Genomic DNA, 26,681 nt, shown 5'->3' with positions numbered 1-26,681 from the left:
TCTAAGAGTTCTGAACGTTTACATGGGAAATCTTTGCTTTGAATGGTCTTATTATTCTGACTAAACTGATGCTCCAATCTGGTTGTCTACAACAACTCCATTGGTAATGTGTGGATGTGTGAGTGTTCTGCACAGAAGTCAAAGGAGAAGGAACCTCATGGAAAACTTTAATCACACAAAGAATTGCATCTAGAAAATTATAAGCATTTTAGGTTTCTAACATGAATAAATCACTCTGCTTTCCCCTACGGTTGCACACCTCTCTCTAGTCCAGGGGCAGGGGCATTGGTTTCTGCTGGGGTGGGGGGTAAAGGGGGTAGTTCATGAAAGCTGGAAATTAGGCTTTTAGTGGAAAACCAGTGTCAGACTTAAAGATGGGGTAGCTTCCATTGGGTCATCATCAGTTATGGGATGAAAAATATTTTCTCGAATTCCATGTAGGTCCCACATGTCACTTTGTTGCCTAGATGCAGAGAAATCAAAGTGCTTCTAATGCACAGGGGTGGGATTGGAGGTCAATGACACCTATATTTATTCCCTAGAACCCCACAACAAGGTTGTAGAACCCCATGCTTATCTAATTCTTGGAGCAACCTCTTCACCAAGCCCACCTGCTGATGCATAACAGTGATACATTCTAAAATTTTGTCTTATGGGAGGAATGTAAAAATCCAAGGAGGCTTGAAAGACAAACCCTTGTACCCATAGGCTACGTCTATACTGCAGGCTTTCTTGCGGAAAAACTAGTGGAGTGTCTACACTGCACGCGCGTTCTTGCGCAAGGAAATTTACAGTAATGAGTCAGAAAAGTGGGCTTCTTGTGCAAGAGTTATTCCTCTCCCCATGAGGAATAAGCCCTCTTGCACAAGAGCTCTTGTGCAAGAAGGCAGTGTGGACGGGCAACAGAAATTTCTTACACAAGAAACCCCTATGGCTAAAATGGCCATCAGAGCTTTCTTGCACAAGAGAGTGTCCATACTGCCATGGACACTCTTGCACAAAAGCACATCTCTTGCACCAAAGCACATGGCAGTGTGGACGTGCTCTTGTGCAAGACCTTTTCGCAAGAACTCTAGCGCAAAACAGTTCTTGCACAAGAAGCCTGCAGTGTAGACGTAGCCATACAATTTAAAAACTGTTTTCTTATTTTAATCATTGTATAACTATTCCAGCTTGTCTGATAGTAACTACTTCCATTATTAAATTGATTAATATTAGTTAATATTTTTAATTCAGTAATGCCTAGCCTAAGGTTCACCCTCAAGACAGGAGCCCAACAATGTTGGACACTATATGAAAATATAATAAATGACGTGTTATTATGCTAGCGTCTCACTAATAATTACTTGTTCCTTCTAGAAAAAGGATAATTGAAGAGAAATATTGTATATTCACGACATATGGATGTCTTGGATGAACTCGCATTAGGACTAATCTGAACATGCACTAAGAAGAGAATTATACCTGGTGTGCCACACGTAAACAAAGAATGTTTGACGTAACAAAAAAGAGGGAGAATCCATCATGGGAGGTCTGGGTGCTGCTTAAGCTATGCTGTCTGGCAGTGGTCTCCAAAGACTTGTTCACCAGGCTCAGGATGGCCAGAATGGAGCAAATTCTGGCAATACCCCCTTCATGATACTACACAGGGGCTACGTCTACACTGGCCCCTTTTCCGGAAGGGGCATGTTAATTTCAACTATCGTAGTAGGGAAATCCGCGGGGGATTTAAATATCCCCCGCGGCATTTAAATAAAAATGTCCGCCGCTTTTTTCCGGCTTTTAGAAAAGCCGGAAAAGAGCGTCTACACTGGCCCCGATCCTCCGGAAAAAGCGCCCTTTTCCGGAGGCTCTTATTCCTCTTCAGTAGGAATAAGAGCCTCCAGAAAAGGGCGCTTTTTCCGGAGGATCGGGGCCAGTGTAGACGCTCTTTTCCGGCTTTTCTAAAAGCCGGAAAAAAGCGGCGGACATTTTTATTTAAATGCCGCGGGGGATATTTAAATCCCCCGCGGATTTCCCTACTACGATAGTTGAAATTATCATGCCCCTTCCGGAAAAGGGGCCAGTGTAGACGAGCCCCAGGGGGTGTAATGGAGGGCATAGGAACCAGCTACACTGCCTTGGGAGTGGGACTCCCCCATGCCCGGGGAATCCTCAGCTGGGTGGATCCACATGCTTTCTAGCTTCCTTTGCACCACTTCAAATGATTAAAAATAATTGGGGGAAAGGGGGAGAAGATCAAGCCCACAGTTCTGTGCCCTCCAGATTATACATTTCCTTTGCTTTGCTGAGCATAAGGACAGTATTCAGATTAGACAGCATTGCATATAATGGTATTGAGGGTGACTAGCATGCTAACACTAATTCAAAATCCTCACATGTGCTGATATCTGTTTTCTTTCTCAAAACATGCATTAAAATAAAATATTTCATGACATGTAAGAAAGGAAGGCAATATACGGCTAGCCTCCTTATGATCCCTAATTCATTGTTAGATACCCAGTTGAAGCAAGCTTAGTTTAAACTGAAAAAAACCCAACCAAAGGAAAAAAAAACTCTCTTTCAAAAAAGTATTCAGAGGAATGCTGTTTCTCTGAAGTTTCACTGAAAGCAAAGAACATTCAGATGCATAAAACTGTAATGTCTCCCATCTCAGATACTTCTTACCATATGGCCAGAGAGAAGCAGATGGACTAGGTCACAGCAGAGGGAAGAGAGAGAAAGTCTGCATTGTTATCTGACCCACTGGGCCAACACTAACAGACTGTCCCTAGTGATCAGGCTATTTATTATCAGAAAGATCTAATAAGAATCTGTTACTTGCATTTATTTGCCCTCAAGTCATTCTCAAATGTGACATCTGATCAAAATGACCTTTATTTTGTACACCTGTTTATTTTGAAACTGGAACATCTGAATCATAGAGGAGCAAATGACTAGACTGCACTTGTCTTTTATTGATTTTAGAAATCAGGTTATTCCTACTTGATCGCTTATCTAGAGTTCACGAAACAGCAGGTCTAAACATGATAAATTCAACAACAAATAAAGAAAAATGTTTTTTATTGCTGTTTGCACTTTCCCTGAGAAACTAAAGTAGTCCAGTATACTTGTCAGAAAACTCCTACGATTTTTGTCAGGATGTTAACTGAAAAATTGCTATGTTCCAGTATTAACACTAAATTAATTGCCTTGAATTAACAGCTACTAAAGTCCCTAGAACTGGAAGAGACCTTGAAAGATCATCAAGTCCAGTCCCCTGCCTTCACAGCAGAACCAAGTACCATCCCTGACAAATTTTTGCCCAAATCCTTAGATAACCTCTGCAAGGATTGAACTCACAACCCTGGGTTTAGCAGGCCAATGCTCAAACCACTGAGCTATCCCTCCCTTCCGCCCCTACCTCATCCCACACTCTCCTTGAACCTGGGATCAGGCACCAGTCTAGCTTAGGAAAGAAACATGACTTTCTGGTTATTGGAAGATTTGGTCTATGGCCTTTTCTGTACAAAAAAAAATTAACAAAGTAATTGTGTCACCATGTAGTTATCCAGGCAATTGACACACTTGCCCTGACTTCCCCTGTCTCTGCCCCAGACTGAGTACTCAAGTTTCTTTTCAGGAATTGCTTCATAGCCCTGACATTGGGACATACAACAGACAGAGATGGAGACGCCAATTTTACAATGAACAATGGTGTTGAATTCTCATCCCAAATGCAAGCTACTTTGTATAGGAAGATTCTGCAGTGTGATCTTCAGCACAACCCCAAAAAGCAGGGAAATTCTGAGCTTAGAATTTCCAACTCTTACTAAAATTATCATTTCAACCCCGTCACTCAAATTAAAACCCAGCAATGTAATGTTACTAAGGGACGCTATTAGGACACTCTGAACTTAGGAAATACTTTACTGATTCTGGAATTATTGGCTAGTGTCCCTGAGTTTTGCAGTCCCCTCTGGATACACTCCACATTGTTAACTCATTTAACACTTGCAGGGATGGGAGGAGATTTTGGAGAAGTCCGTGCCTCAAAGTGCTACAAGAGGTGCCCTGGGATTCCCTGCCCCTCAACATAGAGAGTGATTTTGGAGATGAGCTGGGGGAAGGGCAATGCATGCATGTGTCTGTGTGTGTGTGTGAGGTGGGGCTGGTGGACATGGGGGAACCCTTGGGGAAAGAATTTTGGCCCTATAGTATGACATACGGTGCACTTGCAATTATACGGCCTGTTTTCTGGGCCTGTTTTCTATGGCCCTGTGCAGATTATGTGTGTGCATAGAATTTCCCTTTCTTGTCTGACTTCTACTTTAATAGCACTAGCAGAGCTCCCTGAAACTAGATATTGCACACCAAACATACGTCGGAAAAGAAAGTTTCTGTCTGTGTTGCAGGTTTTTTGCAAGAGGCTAAACGTTCTGCTCCTATACCTATATTCAGAAGTCTGAAAATGTGGCCCAAAATACAAAAATGCTGAGCACTCAGCAACTCCCAGTGTGGTCCCTGGGAGCTGCTAGGAACTTCTCAGCACTGATGAAAAATGGGTTGCCCATCTGTACCTCTTCATACGCTTTAAGGGCTAGGAGTGGGATCTTCACCTGAGTGATTTAGAACTAGCCCCATTGACTTTCCATGGGAATTACACTTTTAAATCAATTAGATGCTTTTGAAAAGCTTGCTCCAGAAAAAATGAACTATAAATAAAAGTCAAAAAGTGTCTCAATATTCTCATTCCTTTGCCATGTATTGTCTTGGCTTGATGCTGCAGTATACATTTTATTAAAAGTCACACGAATAGTACTGTCTGATGTTTGCTGGAATGGAACAATTCTGGATTAAGCTGTCCCATTGTTTTGAAGCAAAATTACAGTTTAAAGATCAAATGAGACATAGATTAGCTTAATCTAAGAAAAACAGCCTGTAACAGTGAAGGGATATGCTACACTAGAGAGCAACCTAAGTCTTTAATTACTTCAGCTACTGATAGATCTGCTCTTGCCCCCTCAAATTCCTTTGTCAGTGACGAGTTAAAATTCATGAGCATCTATGCCTCTGAATACTTACTCCAGTGCTGCTATTTTCTGTGCCAAGCTAGCCATCACTGCAAAGAGTCGGAGGTCTGTCAGGCCATCTGTTACATAATAGTCAACAATCTCTAAGATCTGGGGAAACAGAGATGGAGAGAGCAAAGATGATGAAGGGTTTAAAATGAACAGATTGCTGCCTTACTTACCAAAAAAAAAAAAAAAAAAAAGATAATAAGCTCTGATCAAAGCAGAGATAAGATTTATTAGGATAGACAGCAAAACAAACAAAAGCAATTTCAGCAAGACACCTGACAACAAGCCTCAATCAATGATAAACACTACATTGAATTGTAGGCCTTTAGGATCACTCCAAACCTTTTGCACCTGATTCACATAGAGTCACTTGCACATATGTATACCAGAGAGGAAAGTGATTTAAGAGAATTCACTAAAACAGTGTACAGGAGACCACACAAAAACTTCTGCCTAATGCACAAATACCCCCTGCCACAAAACTGGGAAGTCAGTGTAATTCCCTCTCCCTAACAATAGACTAAACCCAGAAGTTATATACAGTGTATTCCTCAAGTATGATTTTAGACTATTTTTCAAGTTATGCTATGACAGCACATCTTTGCAGAATGTCCATATTTTAAACTGCAGTAACTGTATCCTTAGCTAAATACTCTCAAAGCAAGTTATTATTGCATCAACTGTCTCTTAGGGTACTGCTGTAATATGAACAATAATAATAATACAGAGAATCATTCATGATTCATTTATATTATATTGAAATGGGCTTTCTTTGTCCTCTCGTCCCTCCTCTCGTATTGTCTTCTATTTACTCCAATTCTCTACTGCTGCAAACTCTCTATAAACATAAATACAAGCTGGCTTTCTCAGCTGTACTGACATCAGTAAAGAAGCTCCTTTCAAACTTTGCATCATAATAACATGACAAAAATTGTTACCAGATTGTACAGAATTCTCCCAAAAATCTTTATAAAGAGCCAACTTTTACCTCTAAATCCTTTTATCATGGAGGGGAAAGGACAATGGAAGCTGAATCCACTCCTGTGTTTGCTCACATTCTGATCAAAATTTGGTTTTAAAGAATAAACAAACCACACCTACTTCTCTGTCCCTCTTGGGACAGTATAGCTTTCACTAAGGACAACACAGTCTTATAACATGTGTGCCTACCGAGAACCCACAGGTAACCTTTGTACAAAGACCTTAAAACATATAGAACTATTATGCTCTTTTTAATTACAAAGCCCCTTTGATTATGCCTCATGCTGAATGCACAATTTCTGTATAGAAACTTGTGGCTATGATCTAAAAATCTATCAAATGAAACTAGAGGAGGAGGGTAGTTTTTGTGTGTGTGTGTGTGTGTGTTTTCCAATTGTCTTTGTATTCGGGCATTAAATGCTACCCACAAGACCTATTCCTGGATCCTCCCTTTTTAGCCTTTCACAACAAAAGCCAACAATAATAAAGTGTCCCTTTAAAGTTTCCATTGTGCCAAGCTTGTCTTATACAAAATGTTGGCACAGTACATATAGTCCTGCTCAAGTACCTTGTGCTTATCTTCTATCTTAGTGATGTTTAATGTTAACAGGGAACAAAATGCATGAACACTGAGGGAAGGAAAAAGGGGATGTTTACTAAAGGTACATGCACAAACAACAAAATTTGCTGGGCCAACTTTGCGGTTTAACTTTTCATAAAATAGAAACCACTGACAAAGCAAACATGGTATAATGGAAGTAATTAAAGTCTGTACTCATTTTTATTATTACTATAAAAGACCACTCGTTAAATAAGGTATGAGTGTATAGTGTAATGCAGCCTTTTTAGATTTATTTGTGGATCACGCACAATAATGCTGACAGATGGAAAAGACGAGCTTCTCAGATTCAATAAAAGTAAACAATAAAGGTAGGCATCACCAAACTGCATTGTCATCATGCAATATGAGTTGTATAATGATATTAGCATTGGTGTCTGCCATGAGGCCATTGCTTTGGAATACTAAAATTAAGCCATTTGATATGTGTTTGATGTCTGAATAAGTCACATAATTTGCCACCATAAACAAATTGCAATTGGACCTGGCTGGGGAGTTCCAAATTTTAACTAATAATGTGTTCAGTTCAATCCAGGGCCACTGTAATTTATCTAAATGATTTTCCTTTTTTTATCATATGAAATTCATCCCCTGCTTTAGTGTTAAAGTCTTATCTAACATTTCGTGCTGAGAATGTAAAGCAGGGAACGAAATACAGTAGTACAAATAACACTTTATTTACAGTTTCATGGCTTTCAGATTTCCTGTCTCCATAATCACTTCCTACTAATTTCCCTGTGTTTTTGTTTGAAGTACTAGTCTTTTCAAAGAAAGTGTCCAAAGAAACAAAGCCTTTGTAAGGTTCAGATTAAATCATAGAGGATTTTACACTTTTCTTTATTTCTGTGCTTCCTGGTACCGGTTTTCTGTTAACCAAGTTTATGCTCTTTGTCAAGAGAGTTTGTATGTTTCAAACAGGATCATGATAGAAAGACTGAAAAAAGGCAAACAACGAAGGGCCTGATTCTCAACTGATATAAGCTGGCACAGCTAAGGACTGGATTTTTAAAGAAAAGCAAAACTGGATCTTTTTATGTTGGACAACAGCAGACTTTCACAATGTACCATAATCCTTACCTGACATTCTATAAAATGAACATTTAAGCAAAATTAAAATATTAATTACAGTTATTTAATATCTGAGTCTTTCAAAAAAATACAACGTAATCAAGGGCATGTCTACACTACAGAGAAGATCAGCCCTCCAGAGGTCAATCTTCTAGCCTTCAATTTAGCAGGTCTAGTGTAGACCCCTACCTCCCCCCCCCCAATCGAATGCTGAGGGCAACCGCCACTGGTGCCCTTTACTCTTCATTCTGTAAGGGAAGCAAATGGGAGCATGTGCTCCCATTGGCCTCCCACAGTGTAGCTGGAATTGGCTTACATTTCGCGTAGCTGGATGGCGTACCTTAAGCCAACTTGCCTGGTCTAGAGTTGTGCATGGGGACTAATGTGTGTGGGTTGGTCCAAAATTCAGATGAAGGTCTATGTTTTCAATAGTGACTAATGATTTGGAATGCCCCGCTAGAAACACTTTACCTCAGCTCTTTATGAAACCCAGTCTCCTTTATATGGTCTCAAGTTAGGCACTCAAATCATTAGTCACTGTTCAAAATGGAAGCCCCCATTTAAAAAATAAATCTGTGCAAGAGCGTCTGAACAGCTCCTCTACTTCCATGCTTCCTATTGGTTCTGTTCACACCTGCATGACTAAAATTATGTGAATCAATTTGGAAATGATTATCGCCACATTTAAAAAAAAATCAAATTTTTATGAGTGGCTTCCTGCCTATTATCAGAGGGGTAGCCGTGTTAGTCTGAATCTGCAAAAGCGGTGAGGAGTCCTGTGGCACCTTATAGACTAACTGAAGTGTAGGAACATAAGCTTTCGTGGTCAAAGACCCACTTCGTCAGATGTATCTGACGAAGTGGGTCTTTGCCTACGAAAGCTTATGCGCCTACATTTCAGTTAGTCTATAAGGTGCCACAGGACTCCTCACCGCTTTTCCTGCCTATTATCTCTTAACTAGGTCTGGCACCCACTCATCAACCTCTAGTGTTTTCTGGCTTACTTGGGTCTTGCAAGTCTTTTATTCCTACTACTACTGTATTATAGAACGAGACAAAAAGGACTATTCTATCACCACTCCTAACATGCTCATTCATTCCTGTGGTGTCTTATTGACCATTAGTGTCCCAGGAAGAACCAAGCTGATTTGCAGTTAGAGACTAGGGTGGTAGGCTTCAATAACCTAAACCAAGGTTAGCATAAGACAACCATGGAACATTAAGAATCCCTCACATCTTGAGGTAGGTACCACTAGCTGTGTGAGAGCCCATTAGGCCAACAAGTGAGATAGAGAGCCTCTTAGAATTAGAGGGCACTTTTTGACACCCTCACATCTCTGTGCAGCTTCCCCATCGGTAAAGTAAGTACTATACTGATTAACTACATCACATGGATGTTAGAAGGCACAGTTTGATTCAAGATCCTTGGATGGAATGTGTTATAGATGTATCAAGTATTACACGAAGAAGCATGATGGTATACATATTCAACGCATTTTCCCCCTACTCCCGTATCATTCAAAGCATAAAGAGAGAGACTGCTTTGGATTTGATTACCCTATATATATAAAGTTCTTCAGCATCAGTTAGTGCATCTGAAGGGACAGTTTCTTTCAGAGCCATCAAAACTTGCAGGCAGTTCAAGTATCCATCTCCATCAGTGTCCACCTAGAAAAATGTCCATAATGTTAATGGTCAGCAGGCTAACTGCACTCCTTTTTGAGGGATTTACATTTTCTAGAATGTATTTGCATTTCCCGACTGAGGAAAGGTCCCTGAAGTCTCTTACTCCCTTTTTCTCTAGCTTTAAAATTTTCCATCTATAAGGTTCTGAATCATGACCATGGTCCTCTTGGTTGAGGAACAGGAGGAATACTTCTCAGATCCCTCCCAAGCTTCCTTACCTCCACACCAGCCACTTCTTATTCACTCACTTTTTAATAGGTAATATGACTTTTAGCCTGACAGAAACTTTGAGAGTGTAAAAGTGGCATGACTGTAAGTAGCCACTCATGGAAAGTAAATAAGATGACCATTCTAGGATTTGAAGAGTGACCATACAGTCTGATTTGCTGCATTTACCAAGGGACTACTCTGCACATTTAAGTTTCTTATGGGGACAATGTTCCATGCACATGTACCTCAGAAATCTAGGCTGATCCTCTTTGGTTTAGTATTAGCCCTAGAACTTGCAGCGAATGTGAGGGTCCATAGGTTACAGGATCCTGGGGCCCATGGAGGAAGAAAGAGAGATGAGCAGACCGACAGAAAGACAGATAAATGAGTTTGGCTAAGCAAGTGTTCTGAGGTTCACCTTTCTACCCCCCAAAAGCCTATTTTTAAAACTCCAAGAACATCGTACAAGGCACTCTGCTTTCTGATCTGCTTATCTGACAGCTTCATCTAACCCTGACAGGCTCCCTTCCAACCTGCGATCTCAAACAGTTCCTTTGTGCTGCCTTCCAGATCTTACTTTCCTTGATTGCCCCCTTCTCTCTCCACAACCGGAACAGGCTTCCCTGGCCCTCAATAGGTGCATCCTTCTCTTTCTCTTTGAAGGATCTCAAAAGAGCCTTGTTGTATCTCAGGCATGTCCAAAGTCCGGCCCGGGGGCCAATTGCGGCCCGTGTTCCAGTTTAATACGGCCCCACAGGTAATTTGCAATATCTATCTTTTATGGCCCCCAATGAATCCATATGTATTGAGATGACTACATTGTAAAATCTCAATGTTAGTTGGTCTAAATCAGTTATAAATATATTTGGACACAACATGTATACTTGGTGTTATGTTCCTGTTCATATTTTTTGAACTTAAAAGTTGACAACCTTTATTACCAATAATATGTAATGTACTTTACAATGTTTGACATATATTTCAGCTTCCTGGATTTTTTTTTCATCTGGCCTTCAGATATGAAAGGCAGAGTGATTTAACACCTGTTTAGATTTGTCAGAGTGATTTAACACCTGTTTAGATTTGTCATCCAGGTGACGAAATGAAAAGTATGCCATTTGCAATAAACTTTGCATAAAATAGTTAATTTGCGTTTAATTTTAATGGTTCAAAGAATGTCAGGCAAAATGGTCGGCCCTCACGCATGTTCATTTCATAAAACCTGGCCCTCTTTGAAAAAAGTTTGGACACCCTTGTTGTATCTGAAAGATCTAACTGTGGACCATCTGGACTGCTAGATTGCTATTGCAGTTAAATGCAGGGCATGCTGGGGATTCTCCTATGGGGGACACTCCAAAGTGCACTGTGCATCACTTCGGAAGACCCAAAGTGTCCTTCATACCTCATTGCAAATTCTCAGTGTTTACCATCCTAATAATTATATGAACCTCAAATCTTTCAGTATTCACAAACATGGCATTACTCTTCAATGCACATGCAAGTTAACCAAAGTACCACTGAAAATGAATTGAAATTAATAGGATATATTCACATGCATAAAGTTAAGTCTGTCCATCTATTTTTGAGTTTTATACTGCCTATCTCTGTAATATCTAAATACTACAGAGATCTGAATACAGTACTACTATTGCAACTCCACAGCAATAGTGAAGTTCTGAGGGCCTTTAAGAAGTCTGGCACTTTTTAGGGTCAAAATTCTCCTTGTGGTCATTGTCTGTTGATGTTTTTTTTTTTTTTTTTGTAAAGAGTGTAATTAATTTCCTTTGATGGGAATGGTTGGGAAGGGTAGAAAGGAGTACCAAGTGTTGTGAGTTTCATTCTTATGGTAAAGAGGATGGCATGCTTAAGTATCAACAGGCTCCAGATCTTAATGGCTTGAGAGGTTGCTGGCCTTTTCTGCCATAGAACTAGTGTCTAGAAATCTCTTAAATCATTTGCTGAGGAAGACTGGCCAAAAAAGTTTTTTTGTTTTTTTGTGGGGGGGGGGAAAAAGGAAGGATCTGGCCGATTTGCAATGAGAAACTAACGTGGTAGGTTTCAATGAAATAACAAAAAATCTCAGGGGGTGAAATGCCAAGACATTTCTTGTTACATATAATCATCCAGACTTTGAGTTCCCACCCATGAAATTCACCAGCTGTGGACATTTTTATCCACAGTTCAATTACTGCCATAATGTAACAAATACGCTGAAGAGGAAATGAAGTAATAATAGCAACCTAAAATGAAAAGAAGGGACATCCTGACATTTGAATATGCTACTTCCATCAACTTCCTAAGTCACTGATTTGTAAGGGTAATGGCTTAATAAACCCTTTAGAATATGCCTTTGGTCTAGGCAATAGCTTTGGAGTAGAGGACTCCTCAGACATATGGGACCTGGAGGTCCATGAACCAAGAAAACCTTGTTCCCCGATTCAATAATGAATGAGAACACTGGTAAGCTGTGGGACGCATTCAAACGGTGAAAAGATGCAAACATTTAGTTTGTTTCCCAATATTTGGCATCTTAGCCCATGATGCAAAACAAAAAAGGAATGTCTCAAATGTCTAATTTGACATGGCCTAACATGACAAGGACTGAAAGAAAACCTTGCCCCCGATTGAGCTGTCACTGCCTGCACAGAAAGTGACTGTTCAGTTGAAAACACTTTGCAACCAAATGCAAACTGAACAGTCTTGAAAAGTGGAATTGCCTTTTTTGCACCAATTCCAAGTAAAGTGAAAGGAGGTAAGAAGAGAGGCAGAAGGGAAGGAGCTGACCATTTTGCACTATCAGCACTCCCTGCTGTCTGCTCCACAGACCATCTTTGGCAGGCAGCCCCAAAAGCAGCAGATTGTTGGCCTTCCCAGCTGGGTGAACAGTATTGTGACTGCAGTGACAGATATACATAGGGGAAAGGCATTTGGGGGGAACTGGAGGACAGTGATGGAGTCTCAAAAATTCAGTTTTACTAAGCCATGGGACAGAAACTTTATTTCAAATTTATCTTGAAGAGTTTGGTAACTTAGCAACTACAATTTATGTTGTCTATATTTACATCTATATCTATATCATCTGTATCTATATCTAGCTACACATACATACACAGAATAACTAGCATCAACATATGGCAGTACAGCTGTGTCAATGCACTGGATATAAATTGTGCTCAGTACTGACCTGTGATTTTGTGAATTCCAGGGACTAGAGCCATACAAGACTATCCATTTCAATAAAGACACTTTGCTAATTGTCACACTAGAGCAATGGTCACCAACCAGTACCAGTAGATCTTGAAGCTTCTGACAGGGGATCCTGACTGGTTTGGCTGGGAAGCTATCATAAGTTGGCACTTTATCTGCTACTCCCCCCACTGACATGCTGCTCCTGCCCTCTTCCTTGGAGCTGCCCCCTGGGGGCCTCCTGATTGCTGTGCGGGGTATGGGAGGGAAAAGGGGGGGACACTGATGTCAGGGTGTCCCTCCTTCCCTGATTTCTGTTCCCTATTGCCACACAGAGAGAAGGGGATGGTGGGAGCTTGGCAATGCAAATCCCTGTCACTCTCACACACTGTCTGTGTCTAGACTGGCCAGTTTTTCCGGAAAATCAGCTGCTTGCAAAGTGGGTTATTTTTGGTTTTTGACTGGTCTATGCATTTCATAACTTTCATTTCTCTCTTACGCTTAAATGTAATTCTTTGAGTAGTGAGTTCTAAAATGCCTAACCAGTCGTGGCTGGAGTCACTATCCCTATTGCAATTTCTGCTCCTGGAAGTGGCTGGCATGTCCCTGCAACCCCTGAGAAAGGCAGAGCAGGGGGTCTCCACATGCTGTCCTTGCCTGCAGACACCACTCCTGCAGCTCCATTGATCAATAACAAGGAACTGTGGCCAGTAGAAGCTGTGGGCTCAGTGTCTGTAGATGAGGGGCAGCACATGGTGCCATGGAGCCATTGCTGTACATGCCAGCTGCTTACAGGAGTGGTTTAGGGCCAGGGCAGGAGTAAACCTGCCTTAACTCTACTGCTCCACCTCCCAGGAACCGTCTCAGTTAAACGGTGTCCAGCGAGAGCCTGCAACACCTGTCCCAGCCCTGAATCTCCTCGTGCACCCAACCTCCTGCCCCAGACATGAGTCCCCCTACACCCAAACGCCTTCCTAGACATTGCACCCTGAAACTCCTTCTGGACTCCAATCCCCTGCACTAGGCTAAGCCCAGAGCCTCTCCCACACTCCAAACCCCTTGGCCCAAGATCAAAGCCCGTACTTGACTTTAGCAAAGCTTTTGATATGATCTCCCACAAAACTCTTGCCAGCAAGTTAAGGAAGTGTGGATTGGATAATGTAAGTGTGGATGGAAAACTGGCTAGATTGTCAGGTCCAATGGGTAGTGATCAACAGCTGCATGTCTGGTTGGCGGTCGGTTTCAAGCAGAGGGCCCCAAGGATTGGTTCTAGGGCTGGTTTTGTTCAACATCTTTATTAATGACCTGGATGAGGGGATGGATTGCACCCTCAGCAAGTTCACAGATAACACTAAGCTAGGGGGAGAGGTAGATACATTGGAGTGCAAGGATAGGACCCAGAGAGACCTAGAAAAATTGGAGGATTGGCTCAAAAGAAATCTGATGAGGTTCAACAAGGACAAGTGCAGAGTCCTGCACTTGGGATGGAAGAATTCCAAGCACTGTTACAGGATGGGGACCAACTGACACAGCAGCAGTTCAGCAGAAAAGGACCTGGGAATTGAGGTGGATGAGAAGCTGGATATGAGACAAAAGTGTGCCCTTGTAGCCAGGAAGGCTACTGGCATACTGGAGTGCACTAGGAGGAGCATTGCCAGCAGATTTAGAGAAGTGATTATTCCCCTTTATTCAGCACTGATGAGGTCACATCTGAAGTATTGTGTCCAGTTTTGGGCCCTGCACTATAGAATGGATGTGGACACATTGGAGAGGGTCCAGTGGAGGGCAACCAAAATAATGACGGAGCTGGAGCACATGACCTACAAGGAGAGGCTAAGGGATTTGGGCTTGTTTAATCAGCAGAAGAGAAGAGTGAGGGGGGATTTGATAGCAGCCTTCAACTTCCTGAAGGGAAGTTCCAAAGAGAACGGAGACAGGCTGTTCTCAGTGGTGACAGATGACAGAACAAGGAGCAATGGTCTCAGGTTGCAATGGAGAAGGTCTAGGTTGGATATTGGGAAAAACTATTTCCCTAGGAGAATGGGGAAGCACTGGGATGGGTTTTCTAGGGAGGGGGTGGAATTTCTAGCCCTAGAGGTGTTTAAATCCTGGCTGGACAAATCCCTAGCTGGGATGATTGAGTTGGGGTTGGTTCTGCTTTAGGCAGGGGGCTGGACTCGACTTTTCCATCCCTAGGATTCTATGTCCCCAACCTCCTAGCCCAGCCTGGTGAAAGTGAATGAGGTTCAGAGAAGTAGGGCAATGGAGTGAGCAGGGTGAGGCCTCAGACAAGGGGTGGAGCAGGGCCTCAAAGAAGGGGCAGGAAGGAAGTGGGGCAAGGGTGTTTGCGTTGGAGGTAGATCTTTTATTGCAATTAAATTGAAAAAGTGATCTTGTGGTTAAAAAGGTTGGAGACCCCTGCACTAGAGAACTGAGAATGTCATGAAATTTCAAGGAATGTTCAAACTCAGTCCAGAGTGAAATTTCTCCCATACAGTTTGCGTTGCAAAAACAAAAACAATTTGTACACAAATATAGAGATTGTTTTCATATAGTTATCCCCACATGAATTATTTCAGTTTTTGCGTGGAAAACATTTGTAATTGTAAAAATCATGGTTTCCTACCTTTAAACAGCCACCTTACTTTTTCCTGAGAACAACTTATAACGTCAAATGTTAGAAAATATTAAAGTTTTAAAAATTATGAAACAAATTATGATTTGACAGGGTACCAGTTGGTGATTGCCTCATTTTTAAGTTTTAGAGCATAGCTGGACTGTTGACATTTATATCCATTTAAATCATCTTCATCCTGTAATTTACACTTTAACTTCAATACTGAAAAATCTATAATCAGTGGAGCTGTCACATTACATTCACCTGGTTCATTGCTTTCAGCATCTGCCTGCATGGTAGCTACCTTTTTCTGTAAGAAAAAAATTATTTTAACAATTGCCTACCAGGGAACTGCATAAACTGTTAACAAAAATAAGTATAGTATCATAGTAAACAATATTCCATTATTACCTCAGAAATATGCTGTGTCCTGATTTTTACAGCACAAAACAAGTACATATCATCTACTACTAGTAACGAATTCACCTATTAGGAAAGGGTATGCATGCCATTATAGGCACATGTCACAGTAAAACACAGCAAGTGGCTCATGGATCTTGTATTGGTCCCTCTGCTTAGGGGGTGAGTTAGTTTTATCTTAAATGAGGCAGGTCTTTAAAAGTCCCTGTTTTATTCACTGTGTGAAACATTGGCACAGCAAATGAAGCAGAAAAGCTCTGCCTCCCTGAATGCAGTCTTTTAAGGTGTGCAGTGAATGAGGCAGAATTCTGTTAGGAACCTACTTAGATATCGTGCTGCAAAGTTCTCACTGACAGAGGTAGGGGTCTACCAAGGAAAGGGGACAACCTGGTCAAAATAAGGGCAGGAAGTTTGAAAACTATACTCCTGGGCTGAAAGCTGACCCAAAATAAGTTTTTTTTCCAACTTGTACAAACAGTCCTTGTACAGCAGGCTGACAGGGGTCTCAGTGACGCTGGCAACGCTACAGGGTTAGACTTTCTCTGACACTGTTTCAAGCTGCACTTGAATAAGTTTCAGCAATGTATTGTGAACAAAGGCTTTTGTCAGACTCAGACATTGTGATCTCATTGATAGGCAGTGCATTTGAGCGAGCTTAACTGTAAGTGTGAGAGCCAGTATGACATTGTGTTGGGAGAACTTCAGCACTTGTTACTTATGGATAAATTCCAAGAGCTTGCTTTTTGCAACCTATTGAAAGAAGCTGCCTCTTATGGCACACATCTCATGAAAATAAATGTATTGCATGGAAACACAGGAAAAGACCAAGCTTGGTTCTGCTAATCCTAACAGTTCAAAAATCATGAATCAAGCTCCAAAAAAAGGAGAGTGGCCAAAATACTATGATTTAAGTTTTTGGGATTTTTTTAAAGATTAAATCCAGGTTTTGGTCTGATTTTTTAACTCCTGTTGCCTCCCACAGAACGCGCGTGTGTTTGTGTGTGAGTGAGAGTGAGAGTATGTGTTGGTGAGTGAGAGGAAAACATCACAGTTTAACCAACTCGTGTTTTATCATGAGCAATGTAATTTGGGCTTCACTAGAGCACTCACAAGAGCACTCACTAGAGCTGAGGTCTGCATGTGGCCTCTGGTGGCCAGGCTGGCAGCCATGCAGCTGTAGACAGCTGTGTTCCTGTGGCTAGTGCAGAGATCATGGATGTTGGAGGCTTCCCCCCAAACCTCGATGAGGTCCACGATCTCCACGCTAGATCAGGCGGGCACCCGCTTCTTGCGGCCCTAGGCAGGCTCCTGTGAGCGGCCAGCCTGGTCCTGGGAAGAGGGGGAGGGCTGGGTGGCAGCGGGTGGCTGGCTCGAGCCGTGCCAGGTGCAGAGTCTGCTGGCTGGGTGCTGGCAGGCTTGCAACTGGCACAAGCAGTGTAGCCAGACTGTGCCCCTTTAAGGGCTCTGGGGCCGGGAGGGGGGCAGGATAGTTTTCCTGGTTGTGCCCAGAGTGGCCACCATGGCAAGCTGGGAAGGGCTAGCCTCCAACTAGTTTGAAGTGGCTACACAGCCCTTAATTCAAACTACTTAATTCGAACTAGGCGTTAGTCCTTGTAGAATGAGGTTTACCTAGTTTGAATTAAGCACTTCACTAGTTCGAATTAAGTTCGAACTAGCGGTTTGTATGTATAGACGCTATGAAAGTTAATTCCAACTAACGGCTGTTAGTTCGAATTAACTTTGTAGTGTAGACATACCCCTAGAGATTTACCTCATTTTACATCAGGCTACAGAAAAAGTACTAGTGAAGTCACTACCAATTAACAGTTCATATAGACAATGACTTGTTTATATTGTTCTATATACTGAAATGTAAGTGCAATATTTATATTCCCATTGATTTATTATATAATTATATGGTAATAATGAGGAAGTGAGCCATTTTTCAGTAATAACGTCACTTTTGTCTTTTTATGCCTGATGCTGTAAGCAAGTAGTTTTTAAGTGAGGTGAATCCTGGGGGGTACACAAGACAAATCAGACTCCTGAAAGGGGGACAGTAGCCTGGAAAGGGTAAGAGCCACTGCGCTAGAGGATCCACCTGAGACCTGAACTCTCTTGTGCTAGGCACTCTCCAAAACCAGAGACACTCTTTGCTCCAAAGAGCTTGTAATCTAGTACAAAGCACAGTGGTGAATTTATGTTGGGGGACTTGGAACCGGAGGACACCAAACATCCATTACTGGGGAACTATTTTTAACCCCAATGAGTAGGGCCCGACCAAACTCACATTGAATTTTGGCCAATTTCACAGTAATGGGATTTTTAAAATAGCGCATTTCATTATTTCAGATAGGTAAATCTGAAATGTCATGGTGTTGCAAATGCAAGGTCCTGACTCTGAAGAGCATCATGGGTGTGGTGTCAAGGTTATTGTAGGGTGTGTGTGCAGTATTGCCACCTATATTACCTGCCTTCAGAGCTCGTCTCTGTGCCAGCAGCTGCCACATTCCAGCTACCCAACTCTGAAGGCAGTGCAGAAGTAAGGGTGCCAATACCACAGTTCCTCTATAATAACCTTGCAACCCCCCTGCACCCTCTTTTGGGTCAGGTCTCCAGTTTGAGAAGCGCTGGTCTCCCTGATGAAATCTGTATAGTATAGGATAAAAGTACATAAAAGACCAGATTTCACCAGGGAGACCAGATTTCATGGTCTGCGAGGCATTTTTCACAGCTATGAATTTGGTAGGGTCCTACTGATGAGTACACTGGAGTCACACGGGTGACCTGCAGATGAAAAGCTCTGTAGCACACTATGAATGCCCTGAGTTAGTCCCTTGCTAACACTGCATCTTTAGAATAAGCCTTGGTTTCTCAAAAGATACGTTCATTTAGTCCAATTCTGGTATTTTTGGAGTAGGCTCTTTCAATCTCTACATACAGGCAAAATCTTCTTCATATTGCTCTCAGTCTCTCAAACACGCTACAATAAAGTGTCTTCCACTGTTTGTACAGGGACAGCTCTCATTAACCAAAATACAAACACTAAAAATACAACTAAACCGTTATTAACAAGGCATTCAAATTCATATCTAACTACAAAGTTACGCCACATAAAATCATTCCAACAATACAATTATTCCAGGGAGCTTACTCTAATTTTTATATATGTATATGTGTACCCCCAGAAGGGTAAATAAAAGGAGAGAAGGATGGAGAAAAGGACAAGGAAGGAGAGTAGAGAAAGAAAGGGGAGCAGGAGTGTATATTTCCTTATAGATTGGCAGGATTGGAAGCAACTGGCAGAAATTCGGGGATCTTGTGTCCATTCCCCCACTCTGACTAGTATCACCCTAGGCAGATATGAGGAAAAGCTAGTGAAAGATATATCCTGCAGGCAACAGGCACACATCTGTGTGTAGCAGCAGCAGGACCATGCATGCACACCACTTGGCGGAAGAGGACGGGGACTGACTGGAGTTTTGGTTTAAATGATACCTGTTTCATTCAGATACCCTCTTTTAACTTGCCCTTTAGCCCCACTATTTATATCTTGTCTACAGTCCATTCCATGGATGCCTTTGTGATTCTATCATCGTAACCTGCATGCTGAATCTAAGGACTTAAATTTCTCCATTTGCCTTTTTGATAAGCTTCCGCCATGTTTTAAATCCCCTTTTCTAATGTGTAGTGCCACTGGGCTATTTTTTGGTATAATCCCCCTAGCACTCTTTAAGAACATTAAATATAATTATGATTTGGACACTATTCTTTAGTAACACTTATATACTTAATATACTTCGTGTGCTGTTCCCTTACATGGTAAGCTAAAGAATGCGTGTCCATATTTAAAATCCCCATTTCAGTATGCCTTCGGCCAAACTGCAACAGTTTGAGCACAACCTTCTGAAGTTATTTGTCAAAGTCGTGTAAAATTGCTCATTTTCTTTTTGATCGTACATTTGACTATGGATTATTTCTATCAAGATTTTTTTTATAGAACTGGACTGGAATGATAGTGGGGGATTGAATTTAAGATGCCGTGTTGCTTGCTATAAATATCTACTAAATATCCAGAATCAAAGGAACTGGGCGCATAAAACAGTAAAATAAATTCAGGGCATTGACTCATTTATTATGATGATTGATTTCATAGACTAGGCACATTCAGGATTCACGGTTTGCCCTTATTTTGTGTGTCACTGATTTGGCTAGGATCTAAACACAGAGCTTCACAGTTACTGAACCACTATCCCAGCCTCAGCCAAAGAATGGAACACAAAGCAGGACTGAACAAACCAGCAGGCAGACTACAAAGGAAAAGCAATTGTTCTGCTTAGCAGCAGCACTGTTACTGCTATGCTTAGCATCAGAACAAGTTAATTTGGGAGCACAATCTCCTTAAAGGAAATGTTGCTCAGCACAGCATCCTAAGAGTTCATGTGGTGAGATGCCCTTTTCAGTAAATACAAACGGGGAATTCTATTTGAAATTTATTTTTATGCTATTAAAATCCGTATTTCCAAGTCTCTTACTGGCATCTTGCTGAAAACTGCCATGTCTGACTGTTATAATTGGTTCAATCACTTCCTGGTTTAATATTAGCTTCATCAGCAAAGTAAGATTTTGCTGGTTTAAAGATGAGATTTCCCTTGAAGTGTCAAATTCTTTTCCTTCCAGTGCCTTTGGTCAAAGGTGCTGTTCTCAACTGCCCCTTCACACAGATAAAAGGTTTGCTTCAAAACAAAGGACCAGATCCTCAGGTGGAGTAGGAAGGCAAAACTCTGTTGCAGTCAATAGAGGTGCCTAGATACATAGTGGCTGAAGATCTAGCCAAACATTTATAAATGGCATACTGAAATGTGATAATAACTAAGCAGGGAGACTTTTAGAACTCATACTATGTCTACACTGGCACGATCTTGCGCCAAAGTGGCTGCTCTTGTGCAAAAACTTGCTGCCTGTCTACACTGACCGTATGTTCTTGCACAAGTAAACTGACATTCTTCTGTATAAAATCAGGGCTTCTTGAGCAAGAACTATGATGCTCCCACTCAAGAATAAGCCCTCTTGTGCAACTGTTCTTGTGCAAGAGGCCAGTGTAGACAGGCAACATGAATTTCTTGCGCAAGAAAGCAATATGGTTAAAATGGCCATCAGAGCTTTCTTGCGCAAGAGAGCGTCTACACTGGCATAGATGCTCTTGTGCAAAAGCACATGCCAGTGTAGACGCTCTCTTCTGGAAGAGTTTTTGTACAAGAAGCTGCCAGTGTAGACGTAGCAATAGGGCGACAGCTTTGTTGAGGCCACTTTGAATCACAGCTGCAGTGCAAAGCAGCCCTAAAGTTGGATTAACTGCCACAGGAGGATCACATTAGTGTAGGGTTCTCCTCCTATGGCACAGAGCTATCATGATGCCTCAACTCTCTTTGTAGCCAATGTAGGGGACAAGAGTATGAGAAAATGGATGTGGCCAGGGCTTCCCGATGTCTCAACAATCCTCAGTTGCCTTAAAAACTCTTTGGGACAATTGGTGGTCTGAATAAAGTAGATCAGCCTTTAAGCTGCTCTCATGTATGCCAGGGGACCAGCCTGGTGCATAGCCAGTCTATAATAAAGGTACTGCAAAGATAGCTTAAAGCCTCTTTTGCATGCAACACTGCCTTACACTGTGCACTTCTCAGTTGCAAGGGCCTTACCTTCCCTCTCCATGGGAAGTAATTCCTGAGCTGGATGAAATAGTATTTTGACATCACATTTGTGTGTGTGTGTGTATGTGTGTTAGTGTTAATGCTTGCAATATTTCACAACAAAACAAACACAAGTGAGCAGGCTCTACAGGGCTCTCATGTGCACACAGGGCTGGTGACCTTCCCAAGAAAACAGGTGAGAAGGGAGCCTTTCTGCATCTTTACTCCCCTGTCTAGCTGCAGTGAGCTAGTTACCATTTGGCCCTAGATCCTTATTCACTGAAGCGGGCTGAGTGAAAGTTGAATAAACATCTCAGAATTTGGACCTAGAACATTTGAGAGGAGAGAGGGTAATGTGCAATACAGTGAAGGTAGCCCTTTGGCATTCTCAGTTCCAAAAGGGACTGAAATTCTAGTGGATTTTAAAAGGGTCAGTTTTACAACAGGGACAGTAATACTGAGCCCCTTATATTAAACACGGACTACAAGAACAAACTCGGGGACAGCTTCTACCATACTGACTCAAGCTGTGTGGCACCCTAACTACATCAGTACCCCATTTTCTTCCGTGAGGATACTCACAGAAGAAAGTACCAAATGGGTTCCTAAATCAAACCTTAAATAAATGATCCAGCATAGCGCTGTCTACCCCATCTACCTAGAACTCCTTAAACATTAAGGTAAAACCCTGTGGTGAAGAGCAAAGGTTTTCACCATTAGTGAGAAAAGTAAAAGCAATATAGCAGGCTCCAACACTTGGGGTGCTTCTATTACGCTCTCTTACTATGCATAAAGGCAGGTACTTGATCTTGACCTCAGACTGCCACTAAGGGAACACTGCTAAAGAACTAAAGCAGACTCAGGGTATGTCTACACTACAGCGCTAATTCAAACTAATTTAATTCGAATTAGTTAATTCGAACTAAGCTAATTCGAACTAACGGATCCAGACTAAAAAACTAGTTCGAATTAGCGTTTTGCTAATTTGAACTAGCATGTCCACACAGAGTGGACCCTGAACAGAGGTTAAGGATGGCCGGAAGCAGTGCCGGCAGGGCATCAGATGAGGACTTAGAGCGTGGAGCTGCTGTCTCAGGCTAGCCGAGGGCTGTGCTTAAAGGGACCCGACCCCCACCCCGGACAGACAGTTCTCAGGGTTCCCCACTTGCAAAGCAGTCCTGGCTTGGAGTGCCCTGAGTGCCCACACGCGGAACATCACAGCACTCGGCCATCAGCCCGGCTGCACTTGCTGCAGGCTGCCATCCGGGGGGAGGGGACAATCGGGGGGCTGCAGGAGAGGTTCCACCCCCAGAAGCCCGTAGAGCCAGCCCAGTCCTCCCCATCGGGGGCGCGTACCCCATTCCTTCCTCACCTCCTTCCACTTACCCTTCCCTAGCCCCCCTTCCTGATGTACAAAATAAAGAAAACGTGTGTTCAAAAATAGAATCTCTCTTTATTGAACAAAACTGGGGGAGACTGGGAAAAAGAGGTGGGAGAGGGGAGGGCAACTAAAATGATCAGGGGTTTGGAACAGGTCCCATATGAAGAGAGGCTAAAAAGACTGGGACTTTTCAGCTTAGAGAAGAGGAGGCTGAGGGGGGATATGATAGAGGTCTATAAAAGCAAGAGTGGTGTGGAGAGGGTGCATAAAGAAAAGTTCTCCATTAGTTCCCATAATACAAGGACTAGAGGACACCAAAGGAAAGGAATGGGTAGCAGGCTTCAAACTAGTAACAGAAAGTTGTTCTTCACAAAGCAAAGAGTCAACCTGTGGAACTCCTTGCTGCAGGAGGCTGTGAAGGCTACAACTAGAACAGAGTTTAAAGAGAAGTTAGATCAAGTCATGGAGGTTGGGTCCATGGAGTGGTAGAAATGGTGTCCCTGCCCAAAGTTTGTGGAAGGCTGGAGATGGATGGCACGAGACAAATGGCTTGGTCACTGTCTTTGGTCCATCCCCTCCAGGGTCCCTAGGGTTGGCCGCTGTTGGCAGACAGGCTACTGGGCTAGATGGACCTTTGGTCTGACCCAGTACGGCCATTCTAAGCTCAGGGCTCAGGGTCTGGGGTCTCAGTGGACCACCTTGATTTTCATGCCAACCTGATCCTGGGTGGCCAGGCTGGCAGCTCTCCTGCCCTAGACGGCCACTTTCCTGTGCCTAGTGTGGAGTTCGTGGACGAGGTCCACGATGTCTGCACTAGACCAGGCGGGTGCCCGCCTCTTGCGGTCCTGGCCAGGATCCCGAGAGCCGCCAGCCTGGTCCCGGGAAGAGGCGGAGGGTCTGCTAGCTGGGTGCTGGCAGGCTTGTACCTGGCATGGGCACCGTAGCCAGCCCGGGCCCCTTTAAGGGCTCCGGGGCCGGGATGGGGGCAGACGAGTTTCCCTGGTGGTGCCCAGAGTGGCCACCAGGGAAAGCTGGGGAGGCCTAGCCTCCCACTAGTTCAAATTAAGGGGCTACACAGCCCTTAATTCGAACTAGTAAGTTCGAATGAGGCTTAGTCCTCGTAAAATGAGGTTTACCTAGTTCGAACTAAGCGCTCCGCTAGTTCGAATTAAGTTCGAACTAGTGGAGCGCTAGTGGAGCGCCTATGAATGTTAATTCGAACTAACATCTGTTAGTTCAAATTAACTTTGTAGTGTAGACATACATAGTTATTAAGCTCAGGCAATAAAAACGTGATATTTAAAAAAATGTATTTCATTGCTCTGTTTATATAGATACTCTGAATTTACAACTAGTCACACTAAGCATTCAGCATATGCCATCCTGACAGTGGGGTGAGTGAGAGGATGGATAGAAATATGAAGTGAAAGACAAGCTTCAGATAATATTAATGTCGCTGACAAAGATGAAGATGGTAAAGGTGTATAGGTCCACATTCAAATGATGCATCATCAGACATTGCTGAAAAGCCCAATGAAGTGATACAAGTTAAAAATGAAAATATCAAACAGGAGACAAAGCACAATCATTTTATTATAGTCCTAGTTCTCTGAATAGAGCAGTAAAAGGGTTATCGTGCACTGTCATATCAAATGCAGTGGAATAACATTAAGAGCCATCATTCTCCAATCACAAATGAATTCAAATGGGGAGAGCCATGTGAAAAATAAAAGGAGTTGTTATAGCATAAAACTACTATATGTCTCCTGATAGCCGGACTCAAGAAGCCTGGTTAAATACTGACTTTCTTTCACAGTCAATCAGATAATAAGACCCCTTTAGAAGCACAGAATAGTTAAATTCATCACCATAATTTAATTGTAGAAGGTTATTAAAGAGCACTTCGACTCCCCTCCTGCTTCGGCGCTGCTTTTGTGTATTAAACTCAGACTAATCAAATTGCAGATTCCAAGAGTACTGTATTAGTCATCCCCATCCCTTTTAATTTGTTTAATGGCCTCCCTTCTTTGTGTGTGTGTGTGTGTGTGTGTGTGTGTGTGTGTGTGTGTGTGTGTGTGTGTGTGTGTGTGTGTGTGTGTGTGTGTTCAGTCTGACTGGCTGTGCGGGACTAAGGCTCACGACACGTAAATAAAGAAGGGACAGGGGAACAGTTCGCCAAAGAGAATAAAGCGTGCCTCCATTCTAAAGTTACATTTGATGTCAGAGTAATTCATGGGACGTGTACTGCAAGCAATGGTGCTTATTATTTCTGCTTAACTGTCTACTGACACAGGAGGAGAGGGGAACGGGGTATTAAAGAAAGGAAGAAAGAAAAGAAAAGAAGCCTGAATTTACACTTACTGCTTCAAAAGCCCTTTTGTACTTCGCCAACTTCTCCTGGCTGAAGATGCAGTATTTTGCCAAAAAGTCGACTGCAAAAGAGGACCAAATAAATAAATAAATAAATAAATAAATAAATAAAATAGGACCATAAAAAAACTTGTTCCCTGTTTTTTTTCTTTTAGATTTTTTAAAAAATTAACATAATGAATACTATTTTATAAAAGGAACAATAATGCTGATCTTATGTAAAACCACAGAACCATCTTCTTGGTAGAATTTTCAGATGTACTCTTTTTATAGTTGTGGAAAAGTCTTTTCACCTGGACCAAGGCACAAAGTCAAAGTTGGCTCTGAATAAGAGATGTTTAACATGTATAACACATAGGAACTCCATCCAGGGGAAGCTGCAATCAGGGAGCATGTCAAGGTTTTGTTGTTTGTTTTTCACTGTCCCAGAAAGACTATTTTCAGATTTTAATTCTATGAAATAGGTTCCACCACTTGTCTCAAATTCTAATAAAACCAAGATACCATTTTAATTTTATTGATTGTCCAGGAAAGAAATAGGACAAAGATATCAACACTCCTTCTTTAAGGTCTAGAACAGAAATGGATACATTTCATGTTATTGTCCCTCTGGCCAAAGTCAGAAAGGAAAATTTTATCCTATGACCAGACCTACCTTCTCTTGAGATTTTTCCTCAACTCGGTTTTCTTTCTACCTATTTTCTTGACCTATCATTTATAGAAGGACAGCAGAGGAAGGTATTGGTTTGTATGATGGTGGCCCCATTTCCTCACACTAAACAGAAGCAAGAGACACTGGTCAAATTAGGATAAGAAAATTTGGAGGGAAATCTTCAGTTATGCTTCAAGTAAAGATTGAGGTATAAAGTGATGAGACCAATGAGTGACAACAGGCAAGACGGGCTATTTACTTGAGAATATAGATTTTTAAATTCAGAGCAAAAGAGCAGCAGCTAAGAGGTGTACTGGTGTTAAAGAAACAAACCTGAAATATACCAGTTAAATGTTGTTTTAAGAAAAGAATACATCTACCTTCAAGATGAATGTAAGAAAAGTTACTATTTGCATGTAGTTCATTTGGGTTTGTGCCCCATACAGAACAGGAAAAATAACAGAGTCTCAAGGTACGTCTACACAGCAGTGTTATTTTGGAATAACTGATATTATTCCAAAATAACATGGTCTACATCTAAACAGCAAATCATAATTTCAACATAATGTCAAAATAATGTCAAGCTGGAAGACTTCTTACTCTGACTCCTGTAACCCTAATTTTATGAAGAGTAAGGGAGGTCAGAGGAAGAGTGCTCTTTCTCAGACTTCCTGCTGTGTAGACAGCACCAAAAGACAAAATAAGCGATTTCGACTTAACCTACCCAATTGACATAGCTCA

General features: G+C 42.0%; 1 protein-coding gene across 1 annotated transcript in view; it reads right to left on the bottom strand.

The window, feature by feature from the left end:
- Window positions 1-26,681, bottom strand: part of LOC102445632 (uncharacterized) — a 122,052-nt gene that overhangs the window by 34,037 nt on the left and 61,334 nt on the right. The window contains exons 8-10 of the mRNA XM_089782141.1: window positions 25,280-25,350; window positions 9,286-9,396; window positions 5,065-5,162 (exon numbers count right to left, since the gene is read on the bottom strand). Of these exons, the coding sequence (XP_089638267.1) occupies window positions 5,065-5,162; window positions 9,286-9,396; window positions 25,280-25,350 (280 nt within the window). The remainder of the gene's footprint in view (window positions 1-5,064; window positions 5,163-9,285; window positions 9,397-25,279; window positions 25,351-26,681) is intronic.

This window comes from Pelodiscus sinensis, chromosome 1, assembly GCF_052426305.1.
Source record: "Pelodiscus sinensis isolate ZL-2025 chromosome 1, ASM5242630v1, whole genome shotgun sequence".
Classification (NCBI taxonomy): Eukaryota; Metazoa; Chordata; order Testudines; family Trionychidae; genus Pelodiscus; species Pelodiscus sinensis.
The sequence above is the reverse complement of the archived record's forward strand: the minus strand, read 5'-3'. Positions and strand labels throughout refer to the sequence as shown.